Source organism: Drosophila biarmipes, chromosome 3L (genome assembly GCF_025231255.1).
Source record: "Drosophila biarmipes strain raj3 chromosome 3L, RU_DBia_V1.1, whole genome shotgun sequence".
Lineage (NCBI taxonomy): Eukaryota > Metazoa > Arthropoda > Insecta > Diptera > Drosophilidae > Drosophila > Drosophila biarmipes.
In genome coordinates this window covers 12,507,365-12,521,270 of record NC_066613.1, presented here as the reverse complement: position 1 = coordinate 12,521,270, position 13,906 = coordinate 12,507,365, and the positions used below count along the sequence as shown (strand labels likewise).

General features: G+C 43.4%; 1 protein-coding gene across 2 annotated transcripts in view; it reads right to left on the bottom strand.

Annotated features, from left to right (window-relative positions):
• Positions 1-476: 476 nt before the first annotated feature.
• Positions 477-13,906, bottom strand: part of LOC108028470 (bifunctional heparan sulfate N-deacetylase/N-sulfotransferase) — a 66,368-nt gene continuing 52,938 nt past the window's right edge. For both annotated transcript variants that reach the window (XM_050886665.1, XM_050886666.1), the window contains exons 6-8: positions 4,585-6,469; positions 2,891-3,243; positions 477-1,905 (exon numbers count right to left, since the gene is read on the bottom strand). In XM_050886665.1, the coding sequence (XP_050742622.1) occupies positions 1,803-1,905; positions 2,891-3,243; positions 4,585-6,469 (2,341 nt within the window). In that variant the 3' untranslated portion in view covers positions 477-1,802. The remainder of the gene's footprint in view (positions 1,906-2,890; positions 3,244-4,584; positions 6,470-13,906) is intronic.

Genomic DNA, 13,906 nt, shown 5'->3' with positions numbered 1-13,906 from the left:
ATATTTTTAAGTTATAACGCTTATTATTTGTATTCAAAATGTACGTTTTACATAGGATAAGGTGAATTTAAGTGAATTTCATTTTAACAAAAAAACATTGTATTACAAAAATTAGATGCACTATCGATATTTTCAGAAAAATTTATTAGATGTTGGTTGGTGGCGAACTCCTCTAGGAGCATAGCTTTGCTAAGTGATGGACGCACTGCTTTATATCTTTGGTTGGTGCACTCGCTATACAAAGACATACGCCAAATGTAGAATATGTACTTACTCTACATGGAGGGTGTACTCGCTAAACGCACTGCTTTATAACCGTTAAATGTTTGAACAATTTAAAAAGGTTTTTTGAAAGGCAATCCAACGAGATATCACTAAAAACTTACAACATTTTAGACAAATAAATTAAATATGATTTATATTTGATTCAATGCTTTTCTTCTACCCTATAACCAACAAGAAAACATCGATTCCTCTTACACTTGCAATAATTTTCGCTTTTATTATTGTCGCATTACCAATCTAAACTTGAACTAGTTCTCATACAGTACGCATATATCCAACTATACAATAGAGCTTTGCTTAGTGCTGCGTTAAAATACAACTAGGGTTTTACAGTTTTACATCGAGGCCTGTGACAAGCGCATTTCGGGTCTACTCACTAGGCTTAGGCTAAAACATCTATGGTACACTTAGGGGATAGAGGCAGCCTTACGCTTAACGTACTATTCCGATGTGCATGTCTGCTTCAATGATGCAGCACTCGCCAACTGCTGGAACGCACTCACAGTTTTGGCATGGACTGGAAATTGCTTAAAGTACACAGGAGTGGCTGCAGCTGCTGTGTGAGTAGTATAGTATGTGGCTTAGAGGTGTCAAAAGTTATTTGATCGAGTCTTCAGGATGCGGAGAGCTGAATCGCGGTGTCTGAGGTAATAACGAAAGTGCTGGATTATGCGTTAACTTAATTAGGCGCTTAACTCGCCATTACCAACTAATAAACATTAAACAACTAACAAAGCGCATTTATGCATTTATTCATGATGCCTCATGATATTATTTATGATAATTTATAATGCGCAAGCACACACACTCACACACACACGCCTATTTACACAATGAACGCTGATAAACACACACAGATACGCACTCACACACTGTACAACTTCAGCTGACAACTGCAGTGACATTAATTAGCTGCAATAGCAACAAACAAAAAAGATTTACGCATGTTAAAAGCGACTAATTATGTTATTTTTTCCTTCTTAATTTATATTTTTTCTACAGCAGCTGTTTTGTAAGCTGTTATAAGCCTGCCTGCTCAGTTTTTCACTTTCGGCGAGCATTTGCACTGCGATAAATAAGGTGATGTTGAATATTTTTGAGTTTAGGTAAAGAGTTGTTCAAACAAACAATGGTAACTCAAAGATTTAAAAGTTCCAAAAAATAAATATTAAGTTTGATTTTCTTTGAGCTTACAAATTAGTTCAATTAACATTTAATGGTGAGATTTAAATTCCCCATCAATCTTGAATGCTTAAAGACAAATAGCTTCTGCTATGGTTCGCCTCCGCAAAAGCCCGCCGAAAGTGAAAATTAGAACACGTCTGATGGGCTTTCCTCTGCATTTTCGCCTCATTTCCTTCCTGTCAGTTGTGACGTCGTCGTCGCTGAGCGTTCTCCGCACTTTCGGCCGCCAGATGCAGCCAATGCATCTGTTTCCTGAGTTTTGCCCGCAATTTGCGATACTTAATGCCTCCTATGCTGCCGCCGCCCGCTCCTCCGCCGCCGAACAGCTGCTATCACGTGCCCGTGGACAGGTCGTCTTTGAGCCACTGCGGTATTGGCCGCGAGCCCAGCTTTTTGAGCAACTTCACCAGCGCCGTATTGTGATTCAGATAGTATCTGCAAGCGGAGAGAAACAGAGGGAAAAATGCTCCATCAGAAATGCAGGAAGTACGCAAGTATAAGTGGTGGCGCGCAATTAGAATTTCAAATCGCTCGCTTGCCGCCTCAAAGACTGAACAAATATGCAGATCGACAGGGACTTAGCTCGGCAGCACCTCTTTGTTGGCTAAGTTTTTGAATATTTTACCTCGCTTCCCATCTCGCGATTCGGATTGCTCACAGCTGAGGAGCAGATTTGTCTACTAATCTCTGGTGAAATCCCCAAGAAAATTATTTCAATTTCGATTTTTATTCCCCACAATAAACTACCCTCTGTACAAATCCTCTGCAGCTCTACCTTTTTTACCCACATCCCCTGGCATAACATATTTGCGGCAAGGTTTCTCTTTTCCCCCGCCATCATCAGGAAATCTCCCTCGGCAGGAAACAAATTTCCCCAGCTTACAGGCACTTTTATTTGGCCAACTCCGACTCCGACTCCAACTCCCCTGATATATTTCCCATTTACTCCAGTTGAATGCCTCACAAAGTAGTCCATCTGTCCATCTCCATTTCCGTGTGGCTGTTGGCTGTTGGCCTAGAAAACTCCCGCCCGGCAAATCGCTTTCCTTGTCAACTGACAACAGCTGGCATTCCGACGAAATCGCTGTACAGCAAAGTGCACTTTTAGCGGCCGCAAAGTGGCACATACCCTTCACACGATATGAAACTGGGGGGCGGGAAAAAAAAGAAAACTGGAAGAAAAGCTGGGAGTTTTGTCCCCACAACCGGGCCCACATATGTTCATTAATCCCTCACTCAAAGCAGCTGCTCCTTCCTCCTGTCTGTCCCAAATCACTCACACCGACATCGCCATCGCCATCGCCACCGCCCACACGACGACTGATGGCTCGAACTTTTCATGATTTTGCCACCTTTGGGGGCTTCGCTGGGTCTCTGGTCTCCACCCCGCTTTTTTGGGGCAAATTTCGATTTTACTCACCGCTGCAACAGCTTGGCACTGCGCTCATCCATCGTGGGATACTGACGGCCCTTGGACTTTCCGAGGCATTTATTGCGCTTCTCGCTGACGGCCTGGCAGTAGAAGCCCTTCTTCACGTCGTATCGCAGGTGATTTGAATAATCGAGCAGCGGCTGGATTTTGAGGAAGCGCTGCAGCTCGTTCATCACATCGATGGGATTCAGGCGCAACTGCTCGCCGTCGATGATGTGCAGCTGCTGGGCGGGATAGTAGGCCAGCCAGTGCTCCAGGTGCTGGGCGTACTTGCCGGGATTTAGGCACCGGTTCCGCAGGTCCTTCAGCGCCCTCGGAGCCGAGTCGCTGGCCGTTATGACCTGTTCGAGTGGTGGGGGAAGACAAGTGGAAGTGGAATGATGTGAAATCAGTATTATTCCAAAGCATGAGCACACGATTTGCACCTCATGTGCACCTAAACAAACTTGGATGTTTTCATAAATTATAGATATTTTAAGGATTTTAATAAAATATTTTAGATAGGGATGATATAGCCAGTTCTAATTATTAAAAATACTTGAATAGACTACTCTTAATTGCCGTTTTACAAATGGATAAATGCTTTTTTTTGTTAATTCTCTTTAATTTCTTGCAATTTAATTTAATTAATTTATGTGCCTATTAAATAATAATATCCTTCAAGAGAAAAAAAATAAATGATATAATATGTAATTACAAAACCTTAAAATAAATGTTTATTATTATCTAATTGTTTGTAATACATTTCCTTAACATTTAGAACCAAATCAGTAAGTTGTTTTTTAACATTAAACCCTTACTGTTGCTAATTAATTAATTAATATAGTTGCTTATGTATAATATTCTTCATTAGAAACTCTACAAGCGCAGACCAATTTATGCTTAAAAAACATCTTTATAAAACAGAAAACAAATGTAAGAAACCAGCATTTAATTTATACCTCACTAACATTTTAGTACTTTCAGAAACAAATAAATTGTGTCCCGATTCCCCAGCGATTTCTTTAATTTCTCCCCTATTATTTAAAGTGTAAAATGGCCCCCCTGGCCATTCGAGCGGGGGCCAACGAGTTTTGAGTGCCTTGGCCAGGACCTGGACACATGTCAGAGCAAGCTGGCACAGTAATCTGAGGCATTCGTACATGTGTTAGATGTGGGACAAGCTCGGCTGCAAATGGAAATTTTCCGGCATGGAATTCAAATGAAATGTGCCAAAGAATCAACGAAAGAAGCTGCACGAGAGCAAGTGAGGCACTACTTGCCACAATGGAGGAGCAGCACAAGTCCCACAAGTTGCTCGAATTAAAACAGGATTTTCGTACATTTATTTTGTTTTTGTTTTGTTTGGTTTGGTTTTCCTCGATTTTCTTTTGAGGTGAACCCAAATGAATTTTCCTGTTTGCTTAAATGTTTCTTTTCATTTTCCCCCACTGAGCGAGATAAGAAATTGCAATTTGGGGAATTTGTATTCGCTCGACATCATATCGAATGGATATCAATCAGGGGGGGCACCGTATTTGTTTTTCTAGCAAGCAATGAGGCGAGTTAATATAGTTTTCAATAGAGTTCACTTGGAGTTTTGTGAGGGAACGGAAGAACGCCTTTTGAACTTAATTTGATTTTCAGGAAATGAGCAAGCTCATATCCTGGTCATTGGTTATTTTACCAGAAATTTAGCTTACCTGGTAGAAACTATAGTTGTTGGCAATGACATCGCCGTGGGAACGCTGATGTTGGTACCAGGAGTAGGCCCTCTTGGCCGGCGATATCAGAATCGTCACGATCTTGGCGTGGGGCAGCAGGGCATGAGTTCTCTTCGGCACAGCCTCGCCATCGAAGTAGGTAGCACTCTTCTCGAACATAAAGCGCGGCGATCCCAGCTGCGTGGGCATCGGCGAACTCGTGTTCGGCAGCGATTCCGAGGGGAAGAAGTCCATGTACCAGTCCAGCCCCCGATAATAGTTGTTCCCATTGAAGAACTGCACCTCCTCGAAGGTTTCGGGGCTGGCTATGTTACTCGCAATGCTGCCGTGCATGGATAGGAATGTGTACAGGGCAGTGGTGCCCGTCTTCTGCGGACCAATCACCAGAAACTTGGGCAGCGAGTCGCAGTTCTTGGTCTTAGACCAGATCTTCTTGTGCCGCACATCGTCACAGGGATTGCCCCACACCGGGTCCACCTCCTCCGGATGCAGCCGGAAGTACATCTCGGCCAGCTGAACTGGCGGCGCCGAGGCCAACTTGAGATTGGTCCAGCACTGCAGGAACTTGATCACCGATTGGAATGTGTACAGGGCCAGACGATCCGATCCATAGTTGGACATGTGCGTCATGAAGATGTTGATGGGATTATACACTATGGTCTGGAAGAGTTCTCCGCCCTGTATGGATTCATCCAGCTTATCCCTACCCCCAGGATAGCGGTCGATGTACATGGTGTGGGTGAATAGACCACAGGTTTGCCGGGGCAACACCATTATATTGCGATGGATGAATCCCCTCCTCAAGCGAGCGGGCCTCAGATGAGGATACTCCTCCGTGGACGTAACCTTAACGTTCCACACCTTCTTCCAGGCTAAATAAAGTAGTTCATGGGCGGGATAGACGCCCGAGTGATGTGGTGATATGGAGTAGCCCGAGTCCGTGGGTATGTTGTGATCCACGGCGAAGGCGTAGTTTAAGTGCATTTCTGCCATCAGGAGTGTGAGGTTATCGTACAAATGCGGCTGCTGGTGCTTCCACATGTGCGAGAACCAGTTGAACTCTTGGACGTTCTGCAGCAGGAAGTCGTCTCCGAGGTTCTCCTCCCTCGTGCCATGGTGGTAGTACTTTCCCGAGAAGCCCAGGTTAAACCGGAAGCCCGGCACCATGGCGGCTATATTCTTCTGCGTGGCTATCAGTGCCCGAACGTCATCTGGTCGTAGCCTCGTGCCCTTTTCACCCACGAATATATCATCTATGTCCACTAGAATCATACGCTCTAGATTGAGACTCAGCTGACCATGACTCAGATAGCTCAGGGCATCCAGGAAGACCAAGCGATGAAGCCAAAAACGCAGACTGCTCCCGAAGAGAACTCTTTGTATGCCATCCAACTGTCCACGATCTTGGAGCACAGTGGTCAAAGGTAGTTGCACCTGGCCCACACTATCCGCTGGATACTCCTGAGTGTTTCTTTGAGCCCACTCAACTGGCTCGTAGGTACTGTGGTTATGCTGGAAAACAGCCCAATCATCGCCGGGCAGAGCTCCCCAGGCCGTTTCCCCCGCTCGGGTTAATCGAAGCACCGATGAAGAGGGGTTCAGGCTGGCATCTCTCAGCCGCAGATTGGTGTTGACAAACAGCGGAAAGTCCCGGAGTTGGGCGCCCACCAGAGTCTCCTCGCTGGGGCTCACGAAGCCCACAATTCCCACGGAGTACTCCCGACAATATTTGTCCAACAGCTCCCGATTCCATTTGTCCATGTTGAGGTACTTGTCCAGATTCTCAAACACAATCACGCCGTAGCGACCCTTGTCCAGATTGGTGAGAACTGGCAGACTCTTGCCCGCCACTTCGATTTTGTATCTGCAAGATAGAGGAAATATTTGTATGAATAATACTGCATAATAATTTATTCTTAGAGTTAGAAAAAGTAATCTGTAAAGGTAATATTTCTCAATGTCAAGTTAGGGTTCTAAGCTTTGGTCAGAGAATCTTTACACTAAGTTTAATTGCTTGGAAAGGCAAACTCGATTTCTTAATATGATGCTAGTTTTACAAACGACAAAATATTGTTTCCATTAATTAATTTAAGTTAACGATTAAACTTGATATGACATTGAGAAATTGGTCATGGTGCACTTTGCGACACTTAAGATTACTTGAAGACTTAAACTAAGCATAATACGACGTTTTAAACTGAAAATCTGGAAGCTATTTCCTGAAGAAGCGATATACTCAAGCATTCTTCTACCCCCACCAGATTATTTCCACAAATATCACATAACAAAGAGCAGAATTTCTGTGTGCCATAACTGCCAAACCAGAAACAACATGGCAAACAAGAATGGCGTTAGAGGCAGCCAGCGGCAGCACAGATGGAGCCAGAAAGAAGACGCTTGTCAAATGTGACATTCATTGAGGGTGTGGGCAAATGAGACAAAGGAAATCCTTCTTGGATTGGGAGGTGCAGCGCGAGCTGCATTTGACAGCTGGATGTCAAAAGCGGTTGGCCATGACAAGCCACATAGAATGGGCGACATTGCACTGCACTCGAAATCGCAATTGCAGTGGCAATTCCAGAACCCAAACGTGAGCTGCATCCGATAAGCTCGTGGATGTTTTGGCCGGGGAGATGAGCTCAGATTGTTCTGTCAAGAAAAAAGATATATCATAAATCTGGGCGTACGCTTCGTTGCGGGCGTAATAACGTATTTACCTATGCCATGCGTTATTCATTTCCATTTTCATAGCCAACAGCTCACCAGCAGCGCAAAAAACACAGCCAATGCCATAATTACATTGAACACGGTTGCATAAATATTCAACGTCCTTATGAATAAAATCAATTTCAATATTATTATTTTCGCCGGGTAAACCTGCTAAACGCTGGCGCATATCCATCCTTCCACTGCCACTTCCACCCTTCCTTCCCTTGGCCTGTGCGTAAATATTTTGCATAAATATTAAAATATTTTCACTGATATGGAATTTCCAATTGATTGAATTTCATGTCTGTCTCTGTGCACTTCTCTTTGCAGCAGGGGAGTAGAATGCATATGCATGCGAGCCAAATGTCGGTTTTGGTTTTGCGTATATCCTGCATACTCTGCCGGCCAGCATCCTGGATCCTGCATCCACCGCATCCTGTTGGCCAGACCAGGCCAGGTCATTTAGTGGATTTTAAAGCTAAACAAACCGGGCTCGTGACCGAGGCCAAAACCCAGCGATCCGATGCGATCCCTCGGCAAAATGTTGTCCACTTTATTCAATATGCCAAGCGGTGTTTCCACCATTTAGGGGGGCCAGCACACGTAAAAACCCGGCGCGGAACGTAAAAACCCAATGGGGCAGGCAGCCATTGTAAGCGATTTTATTTCCTTATTTTTTTTAACCCACAACACATTCGCCGAAGCATATTAAAAATATTTGCAACTGCCGCCGCAACCGCTCGGCTGCATATAAAAGTCATAAAGCAAAACAGTTTATATGTGTCTGAATGTGGTGCTCCACTGAGCCGAAACTGCCCCCGCATGCATCTTTATATATGTGGAGCTATATACTTTTCGCGGGAGGGGTGCCTTCTCGGGGGCGAGGCGTATTATTGATAGTTTTGTGCGATGGGCCTGACAAAAAACGAAATGACTTTTGGCCTGGTCCCCTCGCGGCCCGCTGAGTTATGGGAGTTGGAGAATAAAATCAGGTGGGGCTGGCCGGGTGGTTGGGCGGCTGGGTGGTTGGGTGGTTGGACGGTTAAAACGCTGACACACTGCATGCATTGCATATTTTATGGCGCGTCAACACGAGACCATGTGTCACACGGCGTGGGGTCTGGGTCGCCGTTTTTGGAGTGAAGGGCGGGATTCTGCAGCAAGCCCATCAAAGTGGTCATTTATGTTCCGCCCGGATATTGAAAAATCGCACGCCCAGCGACAGCTCTCGAACGAAATATTTATAAAAGAAGGAAGCATAAAGAGTGTAATTAAGTTTGGGGATTGGTTTCGAATAGGAAATGCCCTAGGGAGTTGTAAGATAATACTTGTATTTTACAAACTAGAATGGTTAGAATATATTTTGTTTAATTGCAACATAAATTGTTATTTAAAAAATATTGATAAATGGGAAAATAATAAATAATAAAAATCCGAGACCCTATGAAATTTTCAAAAGGGAAGAGTAAAATACTCTTTCTTTTGTAAATTTCAAATTTATAATTCAATGGAAAATTATATTTATACATTTACAATCGAAAGCTATTTTTAATTTATATTAAGACTTAATAGGAATATTATTAAATTAAAAATCTAATCAAATATTTAGGGAATAGTTGGATCAGAATGTAATTAATAGTTACCATGTTTGTATATCTGACAATTTTAAAAGTAAATTGGAAGTCCTTTATAATAAGAATGATCTTAAAAATCATGTAAAAAGCAGATATGGTACAAACTACATTCTGTTTGACAGTTACAGTTCCAGCTCATATTTTTTTGATTACCCAGAATTCCCTTGATTTATAATCATACACATTGTATTTTGTAGACCCAGTGGACTTTTCCCTGCCGTAGATGAGAGTACACCCACCGACCGACCGAGTAGCCCAAAACGACCCACATCAAGTGGCAGAAACGAGACGCACAGGCACGAAAAGAATTCATTGCATACTTTTCAGGTGTTTGGGGGCTTGCCGGGATGTCGGGGCAGATTTAATGCGAACTTCTGCTGGGCGATTCGAGTCCTGTAAGAGCATTAATTAAAGCGTTTTATCTGCGCAAAATGTTTGTTTAATTAACTATATAATGACACTTTCCCCTGCGAGAGCGAGTGCGACTGCAAGTGCCTGTGTTGATATTTGAAATTTAATTGCCGGCCGGAAGGGGAGAACGAGAGGAGTTCATTTACAGGCCCGTAGCGGATTTGTTTTAAAAACCCATTACCGGGTATTACTTGCAAGTAAATAAATGTTGTTTTTCTCCTCTTGTTTCTTGAACGGGAATCCGTATGTGAGAGGGTTGTTAGGGGGTCGGCGCTCATTTGTATGGGGTGTTAAATTATCCTCGGGATAAACGTAAAAGTGCAAATGCCGGCGTGCGCGCGCGAACTTGTTTTCCTCTTGGCCCTTCTCTCTCTTCTTCTTGCCTCCGTTTCCGGTTCGTAGGTGTTCCGTGTTTGTTTGCCTGTCTCTCTGTCTGTCTGGCTGTCTTTTTGTCTGTCTGTCTGCCTGGTAAGCTGAGTGTGTTTCTGTGGGTGTTTGGCTGTGTTTGCTGGCCTGCCCGCGCTTGTCGCTTATGCAACGCATTAAGTGAGCTTAGTTTTAGTTGACTTCCCACTGCCACTTTGGCTTACAGGGTCTTCTGTCGACTCCGCTCGGAGGCGCTCCATGCCACTAGGGCCAGTGGCCCTGGATCCCCCCATATCCGTGTTGTAATTTCATTAGAGCGCTTTAGGGATGCCGGCTTCATCTTGGCGACGCATCTCACTTGGCCTTGTTGATATTTGCGCCAGGAAATTAAGCTGTGCGGCAGATCGCAAATAGAGATTCCGGCACTGGCTACGAAATCCTTGCGAAAACAAGAGTGCGTACTCAAAATTAAAGTGGTTTTTGTTTAGGTTTGGACAACTAACTGAGTTTTAAAGTACCTTCTTTACAAAAACAGTGCTTTATTCCCTTTTCAATTCATTATTTTCTAATCTATGATTATGATTAATTGGGTAAAACAAGTTACCAAAGTACTATCGTTATAAAATATAAAAAGGTATTTATAATATTCATTGAAAACTAACTATCTACCATTTCTTGCAATGTACAGAAAAAGTAAATGTAAGTCGGAGATCAACATAGACGGACACATCCCTTAATCGAACAGTAGCCAACCATTTATTTGCCCAGGCCAGGACTCATTTAAAGCCGTTTGCGGACTGGTTTTTGTGGCCAGCCAGGTGATTTGATCCCTGCCATAAGGACCCATCAGCCGCACGGTTCGACCGACAGATGGCCCCCAAAAAGTGGGCAATGGCAAAAGTTGCGCCGTGGGGCAAAGTTTCAGCTTATTAGCCGTGAGTAATGATGCAATTAGCACGGCGGAGGCCATGGACTACCTGATTGCCTGATTAGGTGTGCTGTGGGAGACACGTGTGCCAATTAGCTGCCAGGTGGCTGGGAGGGCGATTGATTTCTATCAGTCGGATAGGGAAATGGGAAAATCCTTAACCTTTTAAATGTATTTACATACGAAAATACCAGCAGGCATAAAGTCCGAAAAAATTGTATAAAAAAAGAGACTCTTACCTAGAATTTCTTTATATAACTCCTTATTAATTTTAATTATCAGGTATCCCATAATTATATTTTTGGTATACACTAGTTCGATGTCTATTTCCATTTTAATATTGTAGGCAAGAGCTTGTGCATGACTGCTTGTGTGTTGCGTTCCTTCTTAATTGGGTCTAAATGACTACCTAATCAAATAGTCCACCAAATTTCCACCTACGTGACTCCTACTTATAGGGTTAAAGTTGCTCCTACACTCCGTTCGAATTTCCAATTTAATTCCCCGCGTATTAAGACATTTTCCCCGTAGCCTATAATTTTCAAGCGTAATTAACCCCGCCCCTCGCCAGTCACTTGAAATAGGAGGTATTTACCCCGGGAGAAAGCACTTTGGCCGTTACTTTAGCAACTCGCGCTGAGCAATCTATATATCATAAATAAAAACCCTCGAGGAGGTGGTGGCACCAAGTACAGCCGAGTGCGAGTGGCGGAAGTTACTTCTGGCCCGGGACACTAAACAATGTGAAAATTATACAACAAATGGCCATTATATGGCATCGGCTGGGAGGAGTCGCAATCGTTAGGCCCGCCCACCCGGCCTGGAATCCATTCTTTCATCCTTTCGACGAGGGCAATAAATGAGTTTAAACTAGAAAATTTATTATACGCGGTGAAACTACTTAAGTCACACACACAGGCACGAAGGGAAAGGAGAGAAAGCAGAAAGTAGAGAGCAGGAGACACGCAAAGGCAATGTCCTTAGAGTCGCGACTTGTGACTTTCTCCCCCGCCCGTTCTGCTGTTTAGGCCAATATAATCACGCAAGCCAGACGGCGTATCTGGGAAATGTCGGGGGCTGCCTCCTGCTGCTTGAGTAATTCAATAAAATAACCAATTTGTTGAAAAAAAAAACACAGCATAAAGAATGTAGAATGAGAAGAAAAGTAGTATACAACAAGCGACGACAACAACAAGAGCCCCGGCAAAAAGCCAACTTGTCACACAAAACATGAGCGTGGGTGTCATGGGGGTTAAAGGTTGCGGGAACAATCTCTGTGCACAGCAGCCAGCAACAACAACTCGAACTGCCGCGTCACGTGCCAAGCGCTAGAGCAAAAATATTTTTTTTTTCCAATTTTCCCCCTCTATTTTCTGCACAAACACTGGGGGAAAAAATATAAAGACCATACCCATATGGCTGCATATATGTATGGGGACTATATTGCATGGCCATTGTCGTGGCCTAAACAGTGGAAAGCATTTCTATGAAATCTTAATGGAACGATTCTTACAAATTGAATTCGGATTTGTGGAATTTTTAATTGCAAATGAAATGGAATTCTACATTTTTAAAGGGACCTCTTTGCGCTTGGGCGGCCTATACAACCAACTTGTTATTCATCAAACTCAGTCTTGAGGGTTTGTAAAAATACAAAATGGATTTGTGGAATTTTTAATTAGAAATGAAATGGAATGTCAAGTCCTGACTTGACAAGACATTTATTAAAAGGGGAAGAGGAACTTGAGATTGATAGCTGGGGCAAACGCTTGAGTTATTTAAAGAAGTATACGTGATTTTTAATTGAAAATGAAAAGATGGTAAGGAGAATTTTATTTAATTTATTATTTTCAGTTTGCTTAAATTTATGGCAAATCATTTAAATAATTTTATTTTTGGGAAACTCACTAACTTTACTTTCATTTTTAAAAACTTAATATATATTTATAATTTTGCAGCACATTTTTAAATTAAAATAGAAAGAAAATAAGCAGAATTTAAATTATTTTATTAATTATTTAATTCATTTATTTCTATAACTTTATAGCAAATCATTTTGGGAATCAAAATTCTTTACTATTTCATTTTACCAACTTTATTTCAATTTCCAAGCAATTTCATATTGAGCCCTAATAAATCTAATACCGAATATTTATAAAATTGCCAGTCCCCCGACAAATTATATAATTTCGCAGCCCATTGATTCCCACTGTGGCACAACATATAGTCTGCCTGCCTGCCTGCCTGGTGGCTGGTTAAACTCCATTGACTTGTGAAAAATTGAAAATAAAAATTTTCCGCGACATTATTAAAGTAAACATTGGCGAAAAGGGTGTGATTATGACGAACCAAGTGCGGCGAGGCAGGAGCCAGGAGGAAAAGCCAGCAGGAGCAGCTAGGAGAGCACAGGAAGCGCGCGGAAAACCCAGGAAAAGGGGAGCCAAGTCCTCTAGCCAAGTCCTTGCCACCATCCATGGCAAGCTTCCAATTGTGGTGGCTGTTTATGGCGCTTGCCATGTGTCTGCGCGAATTGACGTCAGCTGCGGATGGAGGATGAGGAGTGGGTCTTTGGGTCCGGGGTTCGTTATTCGCCTTTTGCCATTTCGCGTTTTAAAAAGTTCGGGCTCCCAGTGGCGCAATCAGCGCCCCGGAATAAGCGAAAAGGATGAGCGCAGTTTTTGGGCTGAGCCACCACAAAAGCATGCTACATTATTCACACACGCCCCTGCTGCGGGGAGAGGGGGCGTGGCAGGTTGGCGAAGGGGCGAGCCTTAGCGGGTTGGTGGGTTCAAATGATAACAAGGCTGCTGATGACTTCCGTGTGCTGACTGCTGACTTGACTTTTAGTCAGCCGCCTGACTCGCCCCTTAACCCCCTGAATCTGAATCAAAAATTGAAAATAAGGCTAAGTGGCTATTACACGAATACGCACACGCCCCGCCTTGCGCACATTATAAATGGCAATTTAATAAACGATGGCATAGCTAAAAACCACTGAGGCGATGTCTTTTGGGTCGCGTAATTACCTTGGAAAATTTCATTAGAATTTCACGGTGCATTAGAGGCCGAAAACTTGCCTCCAACACTCTGAAAATTCAGCCAGGACCTCCATTTCCTTTTTTTGGAGGCTGGCCAGCTCACAAATGGCGGCAATCCGGGCGTAAAAACTTTCGCAAAACTTTGCATACTTCCTGGCGCGCGCGGCTTCTGGCCAGAAATTTGTATGTACAACGTGGGCCATTTGTCAGGGGTG